The sequence below is a fragment of the Paramacrobiotus metropolitanus genome, unplaced genomic scaffold (assembly GCF_019649055.1).
Source record: "Paramacrobiotus metropolitanus isolate TYO unplaced genomic scaffold, Prichtersi_v1.0 Parri_scaffold0000011, whole genome shotgun sequence".
NCBI classification, from domain to species: Eukaryota; Metazoa; Tardigrada; class Eutardigrada; order Parachela; family Macrobiotidae; genus Paramacrobiotus; species Paramacrobiotus metropolitanus.
In genome coordinates, this window is record NW_026570231.1 from 28,162 (window position 1) to 52,633 (window position 24,472).

The window sequence follows — 24,472 nt, forward strand, 5'->3', positions numbered from 1 at the left end:
AATGATAGTCACCGTCATTTAAAAGCGGCTTCTTTTGTTAGAATTAGAAAATGATTTATTCTTCTACCGTGTTGCAGCTGTATGTTTCTGATGATATCTGTACAATACATAAGTAGTCACCGTACACCCATACAAACGCGGGAACCACGGGGTGCTTTTAATTATTACAAGCGATTACAATCATTTTAAAAAGATAATATCAAATACCAGCCATCAGTCTGCTGCAATTCACATGATAAAAATGCTGCTGCATTTGTAAAATGGATGTGGGAGTGTGTATAGTAGTAATGTGTTGTGCGTAATGCATGAGTTGGCAAGGAGTGTTGCATCTGTGTATCCTCGTATGAGTATAGTTTGCATCATCTTTAAATTTTTGATTATTATAATTTTCCATTTTCGAATATTTTTGGGAATTTCTTGTCTATATTTCGAGAATTCCGCGATTGTTAGAAGCATTTCATACCATACATACCATAAGAAAACCTTGTTTTGGGAAGTCAGAAGTCCTTGCATAAGATTTTATTAGATATTGGAAGGCGAAAATGACCTCAAGCTTTAGCCAAAATTCTCGTCTAAAGCACTTATGGTATACAATTATCTGCATTGGAAGCCTTTTATACATCTTTTCTTGCTGCGCCGTATCCGGAGAGAATGCTGCACCTTCACAACCGGGGTTAATTTCCACTTGTCGTCGGGATCACGAAAACACAATCGGCATCCACAGAGCAGCTATTGCCAAAATCAATGATTATCTCGAAAAAGACAATCCTGATTCCGATCCGACCATCAAACCAGGAGCTTTATTACGACAAATTTCCGACATTATTTGGCCCGCGGCTAACAAACAGGAATGGTACTGCATAGATAAAAGAATAAATGGTATAGTGGGAGAGGAAGTTCAGCGGAATTGTACGGACATTCTCGAAGGATTCCGTAATCAAATTGGAGTTGTCCTGAGACTAGCGGATCAACCACATCCTTTGCCGACAAGCCTTGGCCGCGCCTTGCAGGAACTGCACGTAAATATTTCTTTTTTCCATCACACCTTTCTAAAGGTATTGGATGTTGAGGCTGGATCATTGTTTCTTCGTGAGTTTTCTCTACTGCTAATGGGATCTTCGGCCGAATATATCCGATACTGCAAAAGTTCGAATCTACAAAACGAATTGGAGCGACATCAACAAAGAAGTCTTCCTCCAACCGCATATATCATGGCTAAATACTCTTACTTCTTTCTGCGGTAAGAACATCTGTTATTTCAGGCATTGCATGTAATACTAAAAATAAGTTTAGTTGGCCAACAAAACGTGTCAATAATAAACCATACACCATGCTTCTAGGTCACATCATTTTTATGGTATTTAGAGTACTAACTAGTTCGCGGCACGATTGCAGAAAGGGCAATGTATTATTACATATAATCACATTAAAATAATGTGATTAAAAGAATGCATAAAATAATTGCCGGTTCATATGAAACGTCGTCCGTATGCATGTCATATTCTGTGAAATGCCTGCGAACAGTTACACTTTTTTGGTTTTAAACGCGCTAATCTATGTTCCGTTCTGTAGGTTTATGCCAAAAAAGATGTCAGATTATTTGTCTTTTTCCATGCAAGCCTCTCGCAATATCAAGCTCAGCATTGTGAACAGATTAGACGATCAAGTTTTAAAGGAATACATTGAGCCTTCTTCTCATTATGATTTGGATACAAATGAAGGAAAAACCTTTGCCTTCGGGCTATTAAAAGTCGCCCGGATAACTATGAAAAAGCGACTAGAAAAATACTGGAATGAGCGCCTGAATGACTATCGTTATTTACTGTTTCGCCGGTACTGCACCGCACCAGCGTGCCACACAGAACGCGAACAATATGATGAGTTTGTCGTGACCTCTGGTCAACCAGTTACCTTGGGTTATTTGAGCGGCACAGCCGAAAACGGGAAGCTTTGCAGTAGTGACCTTTGTTCATCCATGTGGTTAAGCACCGCGGGCTATAAGGATTACGTTTACTACCGCGGCACATGCATGGATGCAGCGCATCCTCTGGAAACCACGGATCCGCAAGCTTGCGACACCGAGTACTGGAAACTCTGCACCGACTTCGGACGCTGCAACAGTGGCCAAAAGCATGTGCTTAAGGATAGCGCTTTTCCTATCGTTATTTTGTCTAACACGTCCGGATTATGTGTTGATTGTACTGACACCGAACAGTGGTGCCGACAGAACCGTTGTCCTTCGTCGGCACTCTTTCCTGGTTATCCCAGTCGGCCGGTGGGGGATATCGACAACTGCCTTAAAGGATCACACCACTGCGAAGGACCTCAGTTTCAACTTCATATACTGGGGAAAAGCAAAGGCAGTGCGTTGGAGATTTTGGACGAAGCGCTGTTCAGCTATGGCGGTCCGGTCGATAAATATTACCGGTTTTTGCGAGCAGAAATCTTTTCTGGCTCAGTCTTTCGTACACAACATTACGCGAAGGTCACCCAAAAGCACCAGTTCATCAATAATACTGTTGGTTTCGAGAAGGTGGTGTGCCCTTTGGATAAAGAGTGGTCAACAATGGAAATCGCAGAGCAGGTGATTTGCGCGCAGTCGTTGTACACTGTCATGCGACCAATTGATGCCGAAAGAATTCTACATGGTGACCCATCTTAATAATATTGGTACTTTTGTCAGAAATTTTATTGTTTTTTATGTAGCATATGGAAGCTGGAAAACAAATCGAACTGATTTAAGAAACCAAGGAGTAATAATTTTAGCGTTTATTGTAATAGATAGATCTAGAAGCACTTAGGTTGAACACTGTGCATTGCGAAACAAACTGTTGGTTATTTTTTAAATTTGTCCTAAATGTTATAATATACGAGTATGTCTTAACCAAATCAAACCGTGCTCATGCGCAGGGCGTCATATTATGCGTCATAAGGTTGGAATTGAATACATGTTTGACATAAATAAACACAAAACATGTTCAGTAAAATTATACCGGCCAACACCACTGCATTTGCACAGTAGAACTGCCAATGTAACGATTCTTTTGTAATTTGTAATGCCGACCTTTTCAATGACATGCAGTTAAGCTGACATGCCACGATCATCAACGATCCCTAATTAAGAAAACTTTTTAAGTAAAATTTGGGGATGATAATGGTGCATCAGTGACGACATGTGCTTTCAGCGGAGAAGTTTGTATGACCTTAAGAGCTCGTGGACAGGAATCATTTTGCATCCAGTTTTACCTTTATAAATGCGTCATTTCTCGAAGGTATCGTATGCGGTATCGCTTTTAGAACTTGTTCCTTGGCGTTTGACACTAAGTGTTCGGACCGAAGAGATGGATTCTGGTGACCTCGTCAGCGTATGGCTAGTGGGCTGAGGAGAAAACGGTCGAAGTGGGTACAAAACAGATTCCGGGTTCTGCACATTGGCCAAAGACGTGGTTGTGAATTCCTTATGATCCCTAAAGCTGGAATTTTGGAATCGACGAGGTGGGATCCAGTAGGAGGACTTCACCGTGGGATCGGCTGAGTTGGACTGATAAGCGCGGCGCTTGACCGTCATCGAGTTATGCTGAGAAAATCCGGACGACTGACGAGATAAGTGATGGTTCAATGTCGAACTGGAATGACTTCCTCCTGGAAGATGAAATCATGCCGTTAGCAGAATATTGTAATGCCCTGCGTACCGGCAATCAAACAGAATTATCACGAATTTGTACACTTTTGTTCGATAGGTATGTATGGCTTACATAATACTATAGTTCTGTGTCCAAACTTTTTTTCATCAATTTTATAATAGTTAATTCAGAAATTAATTACAAATACTTCTGAGAAATTGTTTATTGTGCTAGTATAACAGCGTAGCGTGAGTGATAAAAATGTTAGAAAAATATTGGACTTGTTGAGAGCTTGGTTTCACATGTTTACGTATGTGCGCCATGGTAAGAGCTACGGTACCGGTAGTCTTACGAAGAGTAGTGTTGCGAACGGATGAATTCCGAGAGCCCAAAAAGGAAGTGTTCGATGGAATATACAAAGACGGGCGCGGTTTGTAGCAGATTTTCTTCATCAGGGAGATGCATTCAGGGGTCATGAAAGTATATATTATGGGATTTAAGCAGCAGTTCAACGGTAGCACGAACACTGCAAGCCAGCTGTATATTTCGCCTAAACACAAATGCAGTAACATAACAGGACAAAAGCCCTTCACAGAAGCCTGCATGAACAGTATTTTCAAATAGGTTGATAATACGTACGCTGTCGCCTGATGCACATGTGTTTATTTATTGTATTGGAAATTGTGTTAAAGTTTCTTACCTGGAACAGCAATTTGAGCCATGGCTACAGCCTGAAAAAATAATTTTTAACAGTTTACCACTTGACGTTTTGTAAAGGGGCGATTTGGCGACGAAAAATGCATGTTAAATGAGAGAAATTATATCATTTTATCATTCGGGCGACGGCGATAATGTACAATGTCACCAATTTGTTTACGGTACTTGCTTTGATCACAATTAACGGAACCCAACACAAAAGATTCGAAATGGTAATGCCGATGAGTTTATTAAGGTGTGGCCGATCTCCTCGAATTTGATCGGTTGCTTGCCGAGATTTTTCAACATGACGAAGCACCGACACGTAGCAATACAGCATTATGGAAATCGCCAAAGAAGGGATAACCACAAAAATGGTTAATGACAGCCACCAACCCTTAAAAACAATGTAATTTTCGATCTGGCAAACCAACAGGGATACAATTAACGTTTAAGACTTTAAGCACACCTGCTATACATAGATGGGTATGTAAGCTCCATCTATATGTATCGCTTGAAAGTAATTATGCGTACGCTTTGCACGCAAAAACTTTGTGATTGACAATTGTAAATATTGTACCTTAAAATAGGGTTCATGAATGAACAAGGGAACGCAAACACCGTTCTGACCGTAGAATACTTGCACACCGTCAGCATCCAGCTGCATTATGAGCGGTAAAATTCCCGTGATCAGACCTGTAAGCTCAATAGGTACAAGTACGAATTATGTGCAGAAAATGTGCGTGCCCGAAAAGTTCGAAACTTTCAATATATTTTTGCTCGTATTAGTTACCAACTATCCAACAAAATACGATACATTCCGCTGCCGTCCTTAAACTCATTCCAAACTGGGCAAAAGGTTTATAAACCAGCCGGATATAGCGCTCCAGTGCCATAAAAGCTAATAACAACGCACTTGTATCGAACGAAACCACCGCTACGACAAGCAAGAAAAATAATGCAGTATTATACGAAAGTTTATTTTACGTATACTTGCTAGCTAGAAAGGTAGGTTTTGATTGTCAGTATTCTGAGTATGTTTGCTTAATTCCCTTTTATAAATCAGTGTTTACCACTGACCACTGGCCACTGGGTACTATAGTAGGTTACTACTGACCATGAGTAGATCGACTACCAATAAGAACTGCTTACACATGCTTCCACTAAACTGGCACAAAAACCCGTGGACCCACTGGTGAAAATATTGGTTGTACATTGACTTGTAGGAAGCATCCGCTGCGGAGATAATCAGTACATATATCCCCTACCGAGAAAAACGACGAAAACTACAGAATTAGGTATGTTCACGTTGACAAATATATTTCGTGTAAACTCACCATTATAAGGTCTGCCACTGAAATGCAAACTTATGTCAAATTTTTGTAACTGCATTATCGAATTTTATTATGTAATTCAAAAGGTCAGATCGTTGTTTGAGAGTAACTCCCGCGTTTACATGCCTTATAACATAACGTCTAATGTGATTTGATACACGCATCCATTGCGTAAGTTGATAAAAAATTTGCCATCAGGACTCATGTATTAAGTATTGTTCCTTTCAGGTAAGGGGTGCAATACTTACCGGTTAAGTTAATGATGCTTAATGAGTGCACTCGTGTCATCCCCGTGGTATTCTTCCAACGATAAAATCGGACTCCCAGCACAAACACATTAGCAATCATCGCTACAATGGCGATTGTCCAGCTGAACGAAGTTAAAACGATGCTGTCTAGCAAGTTTTTTGCAGACGAAATTCCATCTGTTTGCGGAGTGCAGATTTTAACGTGTGGTGCATATCCACAATAGTGGAACTTAGCAAAAGCACTGCAATTGTATAAAATAGTAAATGTTTAATTAGTTTTCCCCACTATAAAACGTTACAAAAACTAAAATTATAAGCGCATACATGTGCTCCAGATTGAGATTGGGATGAGTAAACATCCTTTTTGAAACGTTAAAAATTTCCAGTCCTTCCAATGATCTGTGCATGATCGTAATCCACAGGATTAACTGGCCGTGTACAATACATATGTTTATCTGGATCTCAAGTGCACGAAGTAGAACACATTAAACCTTGAACTGATTTACATTACTTACAATTTCCGTAAACTTTTCATGTTGTAAAACAAATCTTCCGGAATGTTTTGCACTGGATTATATGCCAGATTCCTGTAAAATACTCTGTATAGCGTGTTCAAATAGCAGACATACGATTAAAATTAGGAATCACCGAAAAATATCACAGTAACCAAACACTATTGAGTCGCTTAACAGGCGCGACGCTTACAAATCACTAAGGGATGGCTGAATTCCGAACTGATTTGCGTGAAACTCTTTGATTTTATTCCAGGACAAATCTCTGCAAAATCGGGCAGGGTAAAGCTACACGGCTGTTAACTAACCCACAAACGTTTGCCTTCTTTGTAAAAAAAACTGTAGAAAGTGATGCGGCTGCATCGGATCAAGAAAAATAAAAATTCTACTCAAAATAATACATACAAATCATTCAACGACAGCTGGCTGAAGGTACCTTGTCCAATAGTACCGATAAGGTTGTTGCTCAAACTCCTGAAAATTCACCGTAAGTATAATTTAGAAAACGTGGAAGAAACATTAGCTGTTAACTCAATTAATTAGGCATACACAAGCTCCAGTTTTTCGAGACCGGCAAAAGAGTTGTCATCCAGAATAGTTACTAAATTATGATCCAGCTCCCTGCCATACAAATGTTGGTTTTTGTGTCAGAATGCCTGGTAAGGTTGTTTAGGTTATCGTAAATACACGTACTCTTCCCTACATCGACTAAACTCAAAATAAGTCGTTAGAAAATCGTTAAGTACTTCGTATGTCTATTATGCCTAAGCGTAATAATTAAGCGAATAACTCATAATTGTCATTTGTACTCGATTGACTTGGACTTTTCGTTATAACTCTCCGTCCACAAGTGTTTAGAAAAGCCGCTAGCTACAATATAGACGTTACTCGTGACCTTTACACTAATTAAGTCACTTACAGATACTTCAATGCCGACAAATGCTTGAACATTCCCGAAACTTCCAGTCTAATCAAATTGCTCCTTAACGTCCTGTAAATATCAGGAAAAAACCCTGCATTGTCCCGGCTACCCATTGTATGGTATTAAGCAGTCATCGTCGTACAATACTTCCAATAAGTTGTTATTGCAAAACAGCTCCTTGTTCCAGTCTGTCAACTGATTGTAGGATAAATCTCTGCCAAAAACGCAAGTGTTGAACTCTAGATCTGGTTCGCGCACATTTCCTTCAGTTATAAAGTAAATACTGCATTTCAAGGATGTACAGCATATATTATTTGGATCTTTGTGTAAATGAACTTACAATCGCTTCAGCTTATTCAGGTTGCAAAATGTGTGCACTTCCAAGTGTTCTAGTTTATTGTGCTGCAGAAACCTGCAGAGAAAAACCGCAAAACATATTGTAGAACAACAAATTTTTAGTGGTAAAAATATTCCATAAAAAATGGTAAACCAAAATGAGTAAATTAAGAACAAAGCCTTGTTATCCTTTGTACCTATGAACGCAAGTTAATGAATGACGAGGCTTACAGTGCCTTAAGTTTTGGCAAGCCTTCAAAAGCGGCTTTGTCAACTTTTGAAATTTGGTTATCAGCGAGGGTGCTACAAAAAACAAATTCATTTTGAAGACAAATTTCACGTGGTAAAATACGACTGTGCTTTGTAGTAACGAATAAAACTTACATGACCGTCAAATTCGGGTATCGGATGAAAGTTTTAAAGTTTAGGAACGAGATATTGTTGCCTGTGAGATTCCTAGAAAAAGAACGAGGCTTCACATTGTCGCAGAGCTAACAATAAGTAAGATGAATTTTTTAAATTTGCTGCTTGTATTCGCATACTAAGGGATGAACGGTAAAATTCAATGCCAATTGTGTTTGCCGGCATATTAATAAAGACCGTTGCATAAAGACGGTTTGTCTGAATTTTAATAAAGACCTGAATATTATAAATAAAGTTGCACTGCTACTTAGGCAAACCTTTGTTTTAAAGACAGCTCAGTTTTTGAGATAGCACTGTATCTTATACGATTGTAAAATGACTGCTCTTTAATCTACTTTGCATGAATACACGCCTGTAGCCGGCAAAACAGTTAACATGTTAACGGTTAACGCATTAACATGTGAGCCGGGCTAGAATGTTAACGTTAACATTCCCGCCGGGCCCAAATGTTAACGACCAAAATCATGCAAGCTGTTCACTCAGTCTCCGCAGCAAAATAATCGCAGTTCACGAATCATGGACTAAAATCAAGATCAAATCACATTTAGACCCGGTCTGAAGTCCTGTACGAATTGCCTGTTATTAAGCAGTGACAATACTGATCTTGTTCGTGTAAATTAAAGTGGCAAAACTCGGTGCGGCACCGTAATGTACAGTAATACTGTACGCAGTAATAATAGCAATAGCCGTAATAGCAATAGCCGTAATAGCAATAGTTGGAGAAATACGTAAACATTTAACTGCGCCTTAATACACAATTGTTTGGAATCGAAAATTTATGTTATTTTCAAGAGCACGTTATTTTAAATTTTAGACATTTATTTTGCAGCTTTTCATGAAGCGGTCGTGTTATAGTCACATTTAAAACATAGAAGGTTTAAATTTCCAAAAGTGGACTTCTTTTGCGCTTGCTATTTGTTAAACAAGGAAAAGCAATTTTAAAGGAAGTAAAGCTTTTTGTTAACGCCGCTAACAGGCGAGCCAGGCTGGGATGTTCACGCTATAACTGTACGGTAATCGGATTCTGCTAAATTATCAACATAAACCGCTCTCATTAAACGCTTGTACAAACGCTTAATTTCCTGCTAAGGCTAATACTTTCTACGTATAAGGCTACTCGTTCTTTGTATTTTCTTTATTCTGTATATTTAGTCTACGATCTGCCCTGAATTTGAGAACATGAGTGCTCGGCGGGGATGCTCACATTTTTAATAAAATTATGCATGTCGAATATGCATGCCTACGATTATCGCTGTTGGATTAAATCGTAACTTGCTCTTTTATGCGATTAAGCATGCAATCTCAATGGGTGAGCTGCGGCTTATGAATATGTCACGGTCATTTAGATTGGCTGGCCTCCTACAAAAAAAATGTAATGTAAGGCAAAACCGGCACGTTTTTTTAAAGTTTTGTTATGAATTTCGTTAACACCTACGAAAGCACAATTCTTTTTTGTTTATAACCTTTACAATATACGAGCCTTTAGTAATTTACCCATTCGATAGGCTATAGTCAACATTGCGGTAATAAACATTCATAGGTGCCGGGCGATTAAGATGTCAACGTTTTAAAAATATGGATGCCGACTACGAGTACCTGCTTATGTCTGTAGGATGCCGATCACATGTACCGTGAACAGATTTGTGTACAGCAGAAAACAATTGTTTTTTTCGGCACTAAATCAAGTTATCAACAGTGCACAGGGGCTCAAAAGATAACGGCATCATAACATGTGCCGGCTCAAATGTTAACGGCGTTAAAACATGTGCTGGCTCAAATGTTAACGGCGCTATACCATGTGCCGGCTCAAATGTTAACGGCATTATAACATGTGTCGGCTGAAATGTTAACGGCGTTATAACGGCACCATATCATTTCGGAAACCATTCATTTCGGAAAACGTTCATTTCGGAAGCCATTCATTTCGGAAACCTAGCATTTCCGAAGCCGCCAAGAAAACAGAAGAAAACGAGTAATAGCATAAAAAACTAGTAAAAACGTAAGAAAACATACAAATCAAAGGGACCTGAGAAACAAATAACAAAAACAAGAAAGCCTAAAAACATTATTAAAACCTAAGAAACTTAATAAAACCTAAGAATAACATAAGAAAACCTAAGAAACCAAGAAGTTTTAAGAAAACCTTCGAAATCTTTAGAAAACCTAAGAAAACATAGGAACACCTAAGAAGTTTAAAGAAAACCTAAGAATGTCTAAAAACCTAAAAAAAAGACAGGGATAACCCAAGAAAAATAGAAACGGAAGAAAACCTAAGAAACCTAAGAAAAATGTGAATGTTAACTTAAGAAAGCCTAAGGGGTAAGGGAACCGAATCATAAGAAAAGCATTAGCACAGCTTAAAACAACCGAAAGAAATACGTATTTCTGATATATCCGATTTGCAATTATTTCCGAAATGAACAGTTTCCGAAATGAATGGTTTCCGAAATGATTGGACACCATTATAACATGTGCCAACTGATATGTTAACGGTGTTAACAAGCGGTTTAAATTGGATTGCCGGATATTTACCTTGATCGATATTTAATGAAATGGATATTTAATGCGGTGTTGCCTTCATGCAATGTTTCGAAAGATCAACAAAAAACTGGTAAATCAACATATACATATATGTACAACATTAAAAATCGTGGGACAAATGAATCCAAAAATTACTTTTTTTTTCATGCATTTGCCCGAATTTACAGCCCTGCCGGGCCAAGTTGGGACAGCTGCATAAAATAAAATATAAAATATCTGTATTCATGTTTTTACTTTTATCCTTTACCATTTTTGGTGTAACTTTTTATTGCAAATTCAGAACTGTCAAAATCGTTAAGTCCGGGTCTACCAGTAGCGAGCCAAGCGGTGGTTTAGGGGCCGGGGTAATGGTCTGTTTTTGAGTTCTTATTAATGCCACTTTAGGAAATTCACCGATCAATATTCTCTCGTGGACTTTTTTGAAATCTGTTGAGAGACCCAAAAGGTGTCCATCACTAGTTGGCAGAAGAATTGTGCTCAACCAGTTCTCGCGGTCGGTACGAAATTAGGGATCGCTCCCATAGACCACTATGTTATAACGAAACTTCGGGAGAACAGGGTTGCCTAGCACACATAGTGTGGTAACCTCGAACTGATACATATTTTCCATGGATGACACATGGATCAAATCATTTAAATTTTATCTTTTGACTGAAATCTATTACACAGAGTGGTAGATGGTTGTGTCGAATAAGTGGAACAAAAAACTAACAAAGCTACAGATAAAAAATGTTATAGTTGCTATTTGAACTTTCGGGGACGGAATCTTGGTCTTATTGTGAGGATAGCGAGACTTGAATCAACACTATAATCTTCCTGAAAGAGATTTTACCAGAACAATTTACATACGGCTCCCTGCTATGGTACGGCGTGCATGCAGAGGAGGTCATCCTCTTGTTTTCAAATACCAGCAGTCAGGCCGCAAAGGCCACTGACCCCTGGCTGAAATCGACTGGTGTAAGGAATAGTTTGCAAGGGTACTGCATCGCGAACAGCTTAGAGTTACCAATTTAAGACTATAACACCAGATGAATTTTTAAACAAATTCTTACTGGGACAGCACCTAATAAATTCGATGGGTCGAACTACATTTTCTAACTAGTCTGCTCTGGTTTCCATCCTACCATTATTCGAAACAGGTTTCCAGAATAAAAACCTCAAAAGCAAAAGATGTTGGACACACATAGGGATCATGTGAACATTTATTAAGTTTTAATTTGGTGTCGGATGACTCATTAAAATTTTTGAAAAAACTGTCCCAACTTGGCCCGGCAGGGCTGTAGTACCACTTTTGGAGAAAAGAATTTTTGGATTCGACGTGGATAGGGGTGCATTTATGCAGCGAATGTTCCTGTAAAAGGCTTCTGTGCGACAAGTGCCGGACACGAAAAATCATGGCAAACAACTGCTATATGCTATATACAGTCATATATTTACAGCCACCACACGGTGAATTTGCTTACTTATACGTGATTGCGGCTGTTAAGTATCAAGCGTTATCAGATTACCACCGTTAACATTGCTGACGGGCGGGGATGTTAACGCTAATACACATGCCGGCAGGGATGTTAACGTTTATTAGATGCGATATGGTCATTCTCCCAAATTAATTAATAAATTCTCATACTATTAATTGCACAAAAATGGCAATTACACGAATATCCAGATAGCATTTGCAGAAATAGAAAACACATTCCGAAGTAAAGGGCTTCCTTGAACTGGAAAATAAATCCGGCACCCATGTTAACGGCGTTAACATCCTGGCCCGGCTAGAATGTTAACGGTGTAATGTGACACCACTGATGAGCGGTCGAATCGTCGAAAGTATGTTCTGCATGCAGCGCCTCTGCATGTGTGCTGCAGCCTGAGTGCTGGCTGTCAGCCGACCGCAGATAGGCACATTAGTAAGTAATTAATAAGCAGAAAGTAGGCGTAGAAATTTTGAGCCGAAATATACTTCTAGGTTAGATCGTTAATTGTTGATTCAGGAAAACTGCTGATTTCTTTTCGAAAAACGTTAATTGTAACTCGCATATGCTTCAAAGGAAAAATAGTAATAGATGATAAAAAATGGGACCCCTGCCCGGCTGCAATGTTAACGGTGTAATTTTATATCCACGTTAAAAGGCACGTTAACGTATGCCCGACCCGGCAGGAATGTCAGCGCTTAGTAGATGCGATAGTAATTATCACAAATTAATTAATAAACTCTCGCAGCATTAACTGCACAACAATGGCAATTACACAACTTACAGAAAGCGTTTGTAGAAATAAAATGCATATTCCGGAGTAAAAAACTTTTGAACTGAAAAATTAAACTCGGCACCCATGTTAACGGCGTAAAAATTCCTGCCCGGCTTCAGTGCTAACGGTGCGCGTGTAATTTGATACTTTTATGCTGGCTGTCTGTCTACCTAGCAAGTTAAACAGCCGAGCGCAGATATGCGCATTGGCAAGTACAGTAAGTAAGTGTAGAAATTTCATGTCAAAACATACTTTTAGTTCAAGGCGTTAAATACTGATCCACGAACTCCGCTGATTTCTTTTCGAAAAACAATAATTGTAACTGATTGATATTTATGTCATCTTCTTGTTTCCGCAATTGTGCGTTTTATTTCCGTTTTATGCCCCTTTCGCTTGCTATTTTGCGACATTCGGTTTTTAACCCCTTAATAAAAACGTTTCTTGCAATAACGGCAAAATAATTAAACTCGATGTTGGTAAATATTATTAAATACATTACAGGATTTGTTTACCCATATATCCATGTACAGCGTGTACGATTTCGGTCGTTAACATTTGGGCCCGGCGAGAATGTTAACGTTAACATGTTCGCCCGGCTCACATGTTAATGCGTTAACCGTTAACATGTTAACAGTTTTGCCGGCTACACACGCCCAAGGTAATGCATCAAAGACTCGTTTAGCTTACAGCTTTGCCACCAGATTTGGAGGAGAGATATTTTGTGGCACTACTGCCAGATCCAAATTCGTGCAAGTTAGCGACGTTCCGTAATAGCATTCACATCCGATGGGAAAATCCGTAAGCACTGAGAAAGTATCACAAAGTTAGTAATTTCACTAGAAAATTACTTAATTATGTGTCAACAAAACTTACAAAATTTAAATTTGACGGTGATTTTAAAACACAAACGCGACAATATTGAGGTAAAACTATTGCTGTTAATAGGAAGTGTCAACATTATACGTGCAATTGTAATAACAAATTCACCTTGACGCCATTAACACGTACAGAATTAAACACAATTATGATATTTCAGATGTTTTGCGGATACAGAGTACAGAACAAAAACCGCTACGACTTCAGTTACGACGTGCTGATGTTTTTACTGCTATCCAGAAAACCCTATTGTGCGAGTAAGATTATACGAACCACATGCCGCTTCTTCGTTATGGTAGCCATCGTTGTATCGGTCCATTTCAATGGAGTGTTGCAGTTCTGCACTTGTCAAATTGCCTTGATCGTTGCCTTGCTTCAGGAAGTCAATGAAGACGTTGCTGATATGACCTTATAAATACCATCGCACCAATCAAAAAAGCTGTATGATAAACCTAAATTGCCGCGTGACATTCCTGCAAAAACATACTGCATGATAAAATGCTTTCGTCATGTCCGTTTGCGCAGTGCGCAATTCCGTCGCAAAACAACCGCTGATGCACGCATGTCCCGGAATCCAATTCGGAATCCTCACATGACCTTTCTTGGGGGTGGCCGGTACACGGAACGGCTGTTGATACAAATACTGAAAAATCGAAATGTTAAATTATGTATGCTATAGCACGTTGCTTTATTTTTTTTCTCGTATGCGAAACAGAACTAAGGCAGGAAAGTTGAAAGGGGAGTTTTACGACGTTCGTTACGTAATATATAATTACCGCTAACATGGGCCTTTAGTTTAGCCTGTACATGTCAAAAATGGCTGTGGTGCAAAATACTAGTATACGAAGATTTCTGCGGATTTAAAAAAATATTGTGGTGGACAAATCCAGATAATACATATTCCAGTGCCGTCACGTTCTAATCTCCGATTAAAAATTTTTAAAAAAAAATATTTTAAAAATTAATATTTTTAAATTTTGAGCAGTTTATGGAACAAAATAACTTATTATTAAAATAAAATTCATAATAATATTGTAAAAACAACTTTGCGAATCACGAATATAGCATTCGATAGCTCACAATTGTCCCTTGTTGGTAGAAAAAGGTATCCACACGTTTTTTAGCATCAAAATATTGACATGGACTTACCTGTGTGCGCAATCAACATGAGAAATGTATACGCGCAAATAGCCGGTGACAGTTCCATAACGTTGTGCAAAATGTATGGTTTGCCTTCCTTTAACAAATTAGTGCGAATAACACACCACAACGGTGATTCAGAATAAATCTGCGAAAAGGTACACCAGGCTGCTAAAGCGTTGCTCAACTGTTGCCCAAAATGTGGTCGTAGTACTGAAATGCATGAGGAGTGATGAAAAATTCACATTTTAAATATGAAAATCAACCAGCTCCCTCGTTTATACGGCGACGCATGGATACAGATCCAGAAAAATGCGCGCCAACCTATCGTATCCGTAAAAGTCACGAATGCAACTTGGTAAACGATAAATTTCAAATCCGGAAGAGTCAGGTTTGTAATTGTACTATATGACGTTAAGTGTCCACCTGCAGTGAAATTCCCAAAATTAATGATGTAGTGGTTAGCGTAACGTACAGAAAAAGGTTGCTTGCCTATCAAGTTACTTACACATCGGTCATACAATCACATGCTCCATATCCTGATCACCTGCAATGCTGGCTAATTACGGGAGCTTAATGATGCAATTGTTTGTAGTAACAAACAAACATCCATCGTAAAATGTGATAAATCGGTATTAAAAATTTATGTGAGCGCTGATGGGTTTTGAATACGACTGGCGTGCAATTGCAGTACTCATTTGGCAACATCCTTCCTTATACCTATGCAATTTACGTCGAAAGCAATAACTCCAAATGATTAACAAAAACAAAGTTCCTCTTTTTTCTGTCACCGTACATTAGGATGTATATCACTTATAATCCCCCTTGCTCTCTGCTTCCTAAGTGCTGCTCCGGTTTGTGGAGACATGAAATCAATTTGTTCAAACAAACATCCCGTCAGTTTCCATAAACGGGACATACTGGCATGTATTGTGTATCTGAAATTTGTATAATTATATTGTTATGTAGACGCGGGGGTAAGATTGTCTTATAAGTTATGTTTTCACCAGCAAAGTATCATACAGAACTTTGACAAAAGCAACCAATCCTGAATGAGATCATGAGGACACATAGCTAGATAGCTAGCTCCGAAGTTTACGCTACAATTCGCCGTGATCACCAAATTTAAATAACAGTGTTGCATACTGGGCTGTGAGATGTGGAAATAAACCTTAGCGGTAACTATAAGAGTAGTGTATTGAAAGTTTGTTTTTTAATCTAAGCCCAAGAAAGCGTAGTAAATCATAAACAGGAGTCGCAATCATGATACTTTTATTGGTTTCACTTGTTTCGCTCGTTTAAGTCGTTCAATAGCGGTTAGCAAACATTCACATCTCAAAATGTCTCAAAATCACTCAAATTCACATCTCAAAATAAGTACTTAGATTGGTGCATACAAATACAATAAAATTATCCATTTGTACGAGAAAGATAATTTTGTATAGTGATCACCATAATCAATTATAAACGATTAGACCACTCCAAGCCACAAACACTACTACGAACAAGTATGCATACTCTTAATGTACAAAGCAATTTACAGATTATAATTTTACATTTCCCATGCATAGATCAAAGGAGAGTGCAACAGATTGATGAACTACTATTCTCTATTACTCGTATTACGTTTTCTTCAGAATTGCGAATCCCACTCCATTGGTGTACCGGTTGCAACATCTTTTTTTAAAGAGCACATAACGATTCCTTCGTCTTCGTTTTCACCTTCTACTTCATGTGACAGGTACTGTCCGTTATTATTAACGTTGTTGACACATTTCGTAATACGAGCATTATCCCTTTGGTGTAATAAACTCTGGCGGATAGGCGTCTCCGACTTGACCTTTCGAAGTCGCTGAGAGACTCTTGGTGTGAACTTGCTGTCAGTGCGGGATAAGCCGATAAAAGAATTCTGCTGCGAAAGAGGGACTCTGGTTGACAGCGTTGTTGTCGAAGACTGACCTATAATTTACATAGACCATGAGACCTTTTAATCATTGCAAAAAATAAACTAGTGAAAGAAATTCGTAAAAAAAAGTAATTGGTGCATTTACCAAAAGATCTTCTTAATGCATTGTGCCTGGAAAATGTGTTGAATCCCGAAGTGCAATAGACGATTTGTTGTATGGCCTTGGCTTCTGCACGTGTGCGAGACCGCGTAGTCGAAAGCACTGGCAACAAGCCTTTGAAATGCGGGGTCATTGCTGTATATATAATAGGATTTAAGCAACAGTTGACCGGAAGTACAAATACGGCCACCCATCCGTATATCTGAGCTAAAAATAAAAAAGATTTTTTTATGAAGTGGAAATGAACAAGTATTGCTTACCGGGCAGGTGTGTTCCAAGAAGCGCCAGAATTTTAATAGCTATTACGACTGCCCACGAGATATTATTGGAAATCGTAATGGCTAGCACCTTCCGCAGATGCGTTTTATCCGCGCGTGACCTTTCTGAGTCCTGGCGAGACTGTTCCACATGATCAAAAATAGCGTAATAACAAAGGCAGATTACAATTACGGACAGCAAGGGAGTAATCACAAACATGAAGAAAGACATCCACCACCACTTCTGATAAGGCTCATGTATGAACAAAGGCAAACACACTCCATTCTGACTGTAGAACAAATCCACTTCCCCAATGTTAAGATCCAGTGACAGAGGGATTATACCGATTGCAGTACCTAAATTTGGAAAATCGCGTTAAACAACGATCCAAAAACTGCGTTATAATTAATTTTAGTGAGCTTGCTTCGATTCGCACTGGATTTGCTGGCTGGCGTAGAATGTATTCCGTAATATTAATGGTAACTTATGGCTTTCTTAATTCGTACCCACAATCCAACACAAAATTATCCAGATCACAATTCTACGAAGAGGAATGCCAGAGCGTCCAATGGGTTTCCTTACAAGTCTGGCATATCTTTCCACTGCCATAAATACCAGCAGTAAGGTGGACACTTCGGATGATATCACCGCTGATAAAATATTCACATTTATGCTTTTCAAGAGAGAGTCAGATTAAAATTTATAGCACTACGCTACCTAAACTTCCAGAGAAACGGCAAAGATGACTGCGGACCCAACGATGGGAATATTTGTAATAGACATTCTCGTAATTCGCGTCAGCACCGGCAATGATTAACGTGTAGAATCCCATCATGCTATCAGACACTGCGCAAAATAAATACTTATAGTAATAATTATTTGCATGTAATGCACATTGAGCACAACATTAATATTTAGAGTATGATTGTAGTTTGTAGTAGAGTAGTGGGGTACACAACGGACTGTAGTTTGGAGCGGACATCCAGAGCTGCCGGGGTACTGCCGTACACGCGGGTGGGTGAGTACCCGCCAGTGCTCCGCTCCAAGTTGCAGTCCACTCTTAATTGTTGTTTCTTGTTGTTTGTATATCGCAAAAGCGAATATCATACTGTATTTTACTGTTTCGTTTATAGTACTGTATGTAGTAACATACGCTTATACAGTGCAAAGCCTTTTGCGTGCTGCTGCATATTGCAGAAATATGTTGGTAGCACACATTTGCATGTATTACAGACAGCTTTAATATAGATACAGTAATTAAAAGGCGATTTGGCGATCTTTTGGCAGAAGCGAGAAAACTTACGAGCCAGACTAAGAATGGATAATGAGTGGATTTTGCTAAGTTGGGAGCTTCCTCTCCATAAATATACTCGTATTCCGAAAACAAATCCATTCGCAAATAATGCCACAACTCCAATTAACCACGAGAATGATTGCAAAACTGGACTGTCCAATAAGTGCTCCGCAGATGAGATCCCATCGGTTTTTGGCCGGCAATCCTTCACTCGGGGTGCATAACCACAGTAACGAAATTTGTCGAATGTTCTGAAATTAAAAAGCATTTATGCTGTTGTGTAGTACATTCAGATTGTCAGGTTTATGCTTTGCGGCAAATTTTTCATTGTACCTAAAAGTAAATAACCAGTAAAATATAACCAAAACTTCTCACAAGAGAATATTTATAATTTGTCATTTAAGCTGACCGATATGGGAAATTAGTACTGTTCCAGTTATCCTAAACGATTATACAGGACTGATAAGGTCACCTTACATGTGCTCAATCTTCAGTTTGGGATTCGCAAACATTCTCTTGCTTATATTTCGAATTTCCACACGTCCCAGCTTTCTTTGGTAATACGGATTTGGTTATTATCAGTCTGACAAACCGATTCAAGGAAAGCTTACAAATATGCCAGATCCAAGCCATCAAAAAGTGTTTCCGGCAAATAGTGAATAGGATTTCCTGACAGATCTCTGTTATTAATAAATTTGCTGCATTCACTGTACGAATGCTTACAATTATGTATGCCGGATAACCCAGTTGTTAATTTGAAGCTACAATCGTTGTTACTTTATTTTTGATTTGACGACTAATACTGGCAATAATAAAATTATCACCATAATTCCGTGGATTTAAAGCAAGTACTTATTTGGACAAATGCACTCAGTTACAGTGTCTAAACAGAATAAAACCACTGTATTGTAAGACGCATAGAGTAAGTACTGTAATTTTTATGCATGAGAAATATTACTCGTAGTAAAGATAATATGTATACTTCTATCGTTAATTAAAGTAAATTTGTGGGCTTACATGTCTCGTAACAGGGTTTGGTTGGCAAAAATATTTGCCGGTACAACTTGTATGGAATTATTGCTGAGAATGCTAAAGTACACAAACTGTTAAACAAAATATTTAAATATATCCCTATGTATTTCAAAATTATACATATTACAGGAGTTTTGACAGCTTACAGTTCGGAAAGATTCAGCTCAGCAAACGTATCCTCAGCCAGCGTCTGTATATTGTTGTTAGCAAAAGATCTGCGAAAAGCGCAAAAACAAAAGTAATATCAGAAGCCAGGAAACTGCATGGGAATGCCGCCCGTCTATAAATTTTTGGCATTAACACCTATACATGGCTGCGAGCATATGCACAACTGCAGTAATTAAAACTGTGTTCTATTTTATTATCTGTTACTAATTTCGATATTAAAATGTACATATTTTGCTATAATTCTCAGTTTTTAACCATGTTCTGTCACATATGTATGTGCAGTGTAATTGTGAATGCCATGAAAACGATTACGGGCAATATATCCCGAAGTATTTTTCCCTGCTTTTAAAACTTCTTGTATGAATAACTTACATGACCTGAAAACTTCTTATATGTTGAAACACACGCTGATCCAGATATTCCACAAGATTGTCGTCAAACTCCCTATAACAACATAACGTTTCCTGTACATTAAACTCTCTATGAATGTATATTATATCTATATTATGCGTTACTATACATTATGCCTTACAGCCATTGACAATAAGGATGCAAATATCGAAGCATGTCCTTTTTCTGCAAGCGAAGTCGATTGTTCCGGACATCCCTGTAGAGATCAGAACTTAAATCTTTTAATAAACCGGAAAATCAATAAGTAAAATGTCAAAGCTCTCGAAAAGATATTCTCTCTAGATAGGCTCAAAACATGTCGAAGATTTTTTGAAGAAAGAAACAATTTAAAATACGCGGAACGTAACGTCTTTTGGAAATGTCCAGACGGGGAGGCTACAATTATCCTAGTGCTGACTCGTGCTGGTCTAATTTAATGATTGCATTGGTCTGCACTTACATCCACTTAATAGCGTGTTTTCCAGAAAACACTTGCGGATCCCAATCAGTTAATCCATTTCCGGCTAGAAATCTAGAGCGATTAATCAAGGTAATCGTAAGACCTTGTCGTGCTCAAGGATGGCTGCTACAAATCCATTGAAAAAATTACGGCGAGGTGTGTCATATATTTTGCCTGCTTGATGCACGTATAGCATCAACCTTTAATTTTTTAAAAGTTTTTTTTAACTTTAATGTCAAGAGTAAATACAAAGCGAACAGATTGTGGCCGCTTTCGGCGACGGACCAATTACTGGTAGGTTTTTTGGGCAACAAGGCACTAAAAGCCTAGAGGATAGTATATCGACGTCAAAAACCGTTATGTTGGCTAAGCTTTCGAAAATCAACGATCATAGAATTACAAACATTATATCAAAAATTCACATTCAGCTATTATTTTCTTACTTCTCGAGAACAAAAATTGTGGAGCAAAACTCATTTTTAATGCGGCTTTAAATAAATTTTAGAAGTAAAGTCAAAATGTCGAAACCGGTATAGCGAGATCGTACGCCTAGAACACTTAACAGCTGTAAAGATTGCAAAATACTTCGTCGTTTTCATAACAATTTTTGCTAGGTACTAGTACGAGGACGCTCACAGAAGCTGGAGATTGGGAACGTTCTGGAACAGCCCAGGCTCCAGGGCAGAAATGTGATTATTGCTTAGCCACCTAGCAAAATATGCCCATATTCGTTATTATTAAACGTCGCAGCATAATCAGGAAAACTTGATAAATAATGTATTCTCGAGAATGCTTGAAAATGCAGTCAACTTTAAAAGATTATTCGTGTTTGGAACTAAATTTCTTTTTAATTTACAGCTGATTTAGCTTTTCCAGTCCGTTGAATGCGTTTTTTCCTATACATTGGATCAGGTTATTCGTAAGCTCCCTGCAAGTCAATGATAATACATTATCATACATTCATTATTGTTATTGTTAATACATTCATTATTGTTATTATTTTAGCAGCAATAGCGTATTTCGATTGGTTCTAAAACTGTATACGTACAAAATGACAACACTGGTGTAATGACGAAATCCATCGTCCGGTAACGACGTAATCTGATTGCGCGCAAGATTGCTGAAAAAGTCGAAGTATAATATTAGCCTCTAATTAGTTTACATGCGTTGAAAAATACTAACAATAAGAACATGACTGTCTAAGCTTACAATTTTGTAAGCAAATGACCTGGTCGAATATTTTGTGGGATATCCGTAATATTTTGATCCGCACAAGAAATGTTAGAGCTGTACGAGCAATTACAGCCTTCCGGAAATTCGTCCATATCTGAGAGAGAACAAAAATCGTTACAAAAACCGAAGCACGAAACGTATGGGCAGCCAGATTAAACTAGGCAGGAAAGCGTAGAACTGGGAAGTATTAATTTTGTTTTAAAAAACACTTTAAGTACTTTTATACGACAATAGCACTGCCACATCACAATTAAAGCCAGCTATACCACAACTAAGCGGATGGATCATCGTCTGCGAGTCGTTGTTCCTTGTGTCCCACCAGTCAGCCCAAGCATTCCACATTCCAGTAGAATGACCTTTACAGACAAAACGTTTGTGCGGTTACGGTCATCATTACAGAACTGCAGAAATCTATGGAATAATATACAAGTGCACAATAATAAAAGGGCACGTAATTGCAAAAACAGCGAAAGGTTACTTCATTGATTAACGGCAAAGCGCACTTACTGCAGTTTTGTTCGTCTCTTCCATTAGGACAATCTGGCCAATCATCACACCTGAAATCCGTGCAAGTGTTAGGTGTCGGATTGTAGCTCTTGAATTACCAATAAGGTGAGATTATATTGAGTATTGTGCTAAGCACTTATAACGTTTCAAAATAACTGCGATGTCTGATTAATAGAAAAATTATGTGGCAGCGGTGTCCGGACCGTGACCTATCCTCGCGACTTTGCAGCCCACAATCCAAAGAATACCATTTTATTAGTTTTAATTCCGTTTGCGTTCGAAAATTTTCATTTTATCCCTTTTTAATTTTCGTCACTCAGTCTCACTTTTAAAACTTTCTTCAAGTTTCTCGTATTCAGTTCTTATTTTGAAATGTGAACAAATGTCTAAGTTTTATTATATTTCTTTACATTTTCTCTTTTGTATGATACGCCAAGTACCCATGTCGTTAACCACCTTGCGAGATAATTAGGCTTACTTTTAAGCGATTGGAAAATACCATATTATGCCCCTACTGGTCCTTCATGGCCACCTACCATAAACGCTGGTGGACACAAGTATTTCCCGTGTCCCCGCAGGGATGCTCTTGCGGTGGACAAACATATCCCGATGAAACGCCCAACAGCACAACTAAAAAATCCCCACTGTCAATGTTAAATATTCCAGGCATATAAGGTATATCGGTTAAGCTGGCTAGTCCCTATCATGCTCCGAGATGTTATTTTGTTATTTGTTAGTTGCCGCAGGACGGTATCGATGTCAGAAAGCATAATTTTTATCAGCCATTACTTGCTGTGCCAATCAATTGTCTGGATGACCAAAGTTGTATAAGATATTTGCATACAGATACAACCAAGTTTTTTATAATTAAGCGGATATTAATTTAATCATATCAGGAGGTCAGATAAGAAACTGGATACAAAGATAAATACACACGAGGTGCCATTTATATTCACACTAAGAATATCTCAGCTGTTTACTAAACAAAAATGTGTAAGTTTGGAAATATCCAAACAACAGATGCCGGTTTGGCGGCTTTGAAAAAGTTCTTGATGGATACTGCTCTCCCAGTTTTTCAGTTAATCGGGCAATCCTCAATTCGTATTATCCTTGACAAATTACCTTACCGGTTGCGTAGGTTGTGATAATGAGGATCCATTCCATCTTCAAGAGACAGCAACGCGCTTGTTCAGAACACATTGATTGCGTTTTGTTCGACAATATGGATGTTATTATTAGCAGGCTTCACCCAGTGTCTGATTACTTCATTTCACATTGACAGGGTCTCGTAATTTGCCACTGTCATATGAATTCAGGAAAAAAGTTACACGCTGGTTACGTATTATTACATTTTCGCTCAGTAAATTTCCAATCCATACACAAATAATGGCAGATCGTTTCGCGGCCGGCGGTATGTAATCGTATTTAATTCGTGTTTTTCCAGTTAAACTTCCTCAGGTAACCGGAAATGAATTAATCCTGCTCCTTCTCGGTCAAACTGCACGCATGACCGATTAATAAGTTATTAGAATTGTTAGCCGCATGAACTGACTAAAGATTTTTGAAGTCATTTAAATCAAACAACACCTAATTATTAATTACACTAATATAATGAGAAAAATCTCGCATATGTCCATAACACATACGGCGCACAAAGATGCACGCGCAACGCGGAACCCATAGAAAACAACAGCCCGGAGAATATTCCCCAATTATGCGCAGACGACCGGGCCCAATCGACGTCACTGATTGAAGTCGTGATATGCCGGGCGACGACTACATGCCCACACTTTTTTATATTATCCCAGCGGCGACGCGGCAAGCGATGATGAATTAGATTTGTGTCTGCTCCGGGAGGACAAGAAAATTCGTGCTGCTCACCGTATCGGCCATCCAGGATCTCTGCAGTATGCATGATTATTTGCATGGACTATTGCACCGGTAACGCCCAGTTCGGCGTGTACAGGATTGTACTAGATATTCCTGGCCTAATAAGCAGCTCTCTTCCTGGGACAATCAGGTGATTTGTGAAAGAAGTGTTCGTGCCATCGGTGAGCAAGTCTTTCTGATTAAAATAATATTCTCCTCAAAATATTTGGCTCGGTTAGCTAATGAGAAAAAAAATTCAAAGCAATTTTTTTGTCTCAGGAAATATTTTTGAGCAGCCAA

At 38.5% G+C, this 24,472-nt stretch overlaps 3 protein-coding genes and 2 long non-coding RNA genes across 6 annotated transcripts; 3 read left to right on the top strand and 2 right to left on the bottom strand.

Moving 5' to 3' along the window:
• Positions 1 to 251: 251 nt before the first annotated feature.
• LOC129583642 (uncharacterized) lies at positions 252 to 3,007 on the top strand. The gene is made up of 2 exons (XM_055475528.1): positions 252 to 1,240; positions 1,573 to 3,007. The coding sequence occupies exons 1-2, from the start codon at positions 543 to 545 to the stop codon at positions 2,660 to 2,662; spliced, it is 1,788 nt and encodes a 595-aa protein (XP_055331503.1). The 5' UTR covers positions 252 to 542; the 3' UTR covers positions 2,663 to 3,007.
• LOC129583640 (relaxin receptor 2-like) lies at positions 2,729 to 15,078 on the bottom strand. The gene is made up of 23 exons (XM_055475527.1): positions 14,905 to 15,078; positions 14,243 to 14,398; positions 14,029 to 14,163; positions 13,567 to 13,684; positions 8,056 to 8,127; positions 7,903 to 7,974; positions 7,676 to 7,747; positions 7,478 to 7,549; positions 7,333 to 7,404; positions 6,963 to 7,034; positions 6,819 to 6,887; positions 6,607 to 6,678; positions 6,417 to 6,488; positions 6,226 to 6,300; positions 5,902 to 6,143; positions 5,657 to 5,673; positions 5,472 to 5,583; positions 5,113 to 5,256; positions 4,900 to 5,015; positions 4,510 to 4,716; positions 4,324 to 4,354; positions 3,964 to 4,173; positions 2,729 to 3,642 (listed from the first exon to the last, which is right to left on the bottom strand). The coding sequence occupies exons 1-23, from the start codon at positions 14,960 to 14,962 to the stop codon at positions 3,260 to 3,262; spliced, it is 2,649 nt and encodes an 882-aa protein (XP_055331502.1). The 5' UTR covers positions 14,963 to 15,078; the 3' UTR covers positions 2,729 to 3,259.
• LOC129583643 (uncharacterized) lies at positions 11,296 to 14,547 on the top strand. 2 transcript variants are annotated; one of them, XR_008689803.1, is made up of 4 exons: positions 11,296 to 11,498; positions 13,514 to 13,702; positions 13,916 to 14,012; positions 14,093 to 14,547. It is a non-coding gene; the product is annotated as an uncharacterized LOC129583643 (long non-coding RNA). The 2 variants fall into 2 exon arrangements; XR_008689802.1 differs by having other exon boundaries at positions 13,916 to 14,547.
• A 1,115-nt stretch (positions 15,079 to 16,193) lies between the features above and the next one.
• On the bottom strand, positions 16,194 to 24,141 carry LOC129583646 (relaxin receptor 2-like). Its single transcript, XM_055475532.1, has 22 exons — positions 23,653 to 24,141; positions 23,431 to 23,467; positions 22,840 to 22,933; positions 22,304 to 22,353; positions 22,063 to 22,152; positions 21,773 to 21,890; positions 21,612 to 21,683; positions 21,420 to 21,491; positions 21,200 to 21,271; positions 20,564 to 20,635; positions 20,246 to 20,320; positions 20,086 to 20,157; positions 19,692 to 19,760; positions 19,531 to 19,602; positions 19,125 to 19,193; positions 18,991 to 19,065; positions 18,523 to 18,764; positions 17,937 to 18,065; positions 17,726 to 17,869; positions 17,222 to 17,575; positions 16,947 to 17,168; positions 16,194 to 16,854 (listed from the first exon to the last, which is right to left on the bottom strand). Exons 2-22 carry the CDS (start codon positions 23,465 to 23,467, stop codon positions 16,529 to 16,531), a joined length of 2,526 nt encoding a protein of 841 aa, XP_055331507.1. The 5' UTR covers positions 23,653 to 24,141; the 3' UTR covers positions 16,194 to 16,528.
• On the top strand, positions 20,266 to 22,362 carry LOC129583647 (uncharacterized). Its single transcript, XR_008689804.1, has 4 exons — positions 20,266 to 20,368; positions 20,589 to 20,653; positions 21,178 to 21,252; positions 22,331 to 22,362. It is a non-coding gene; the product is annotated as an uncharacterized LOC129583647 (long non-coding RNA).
• Positions 24,142 to 24,472: the final 331 nt, after the last annotated feature.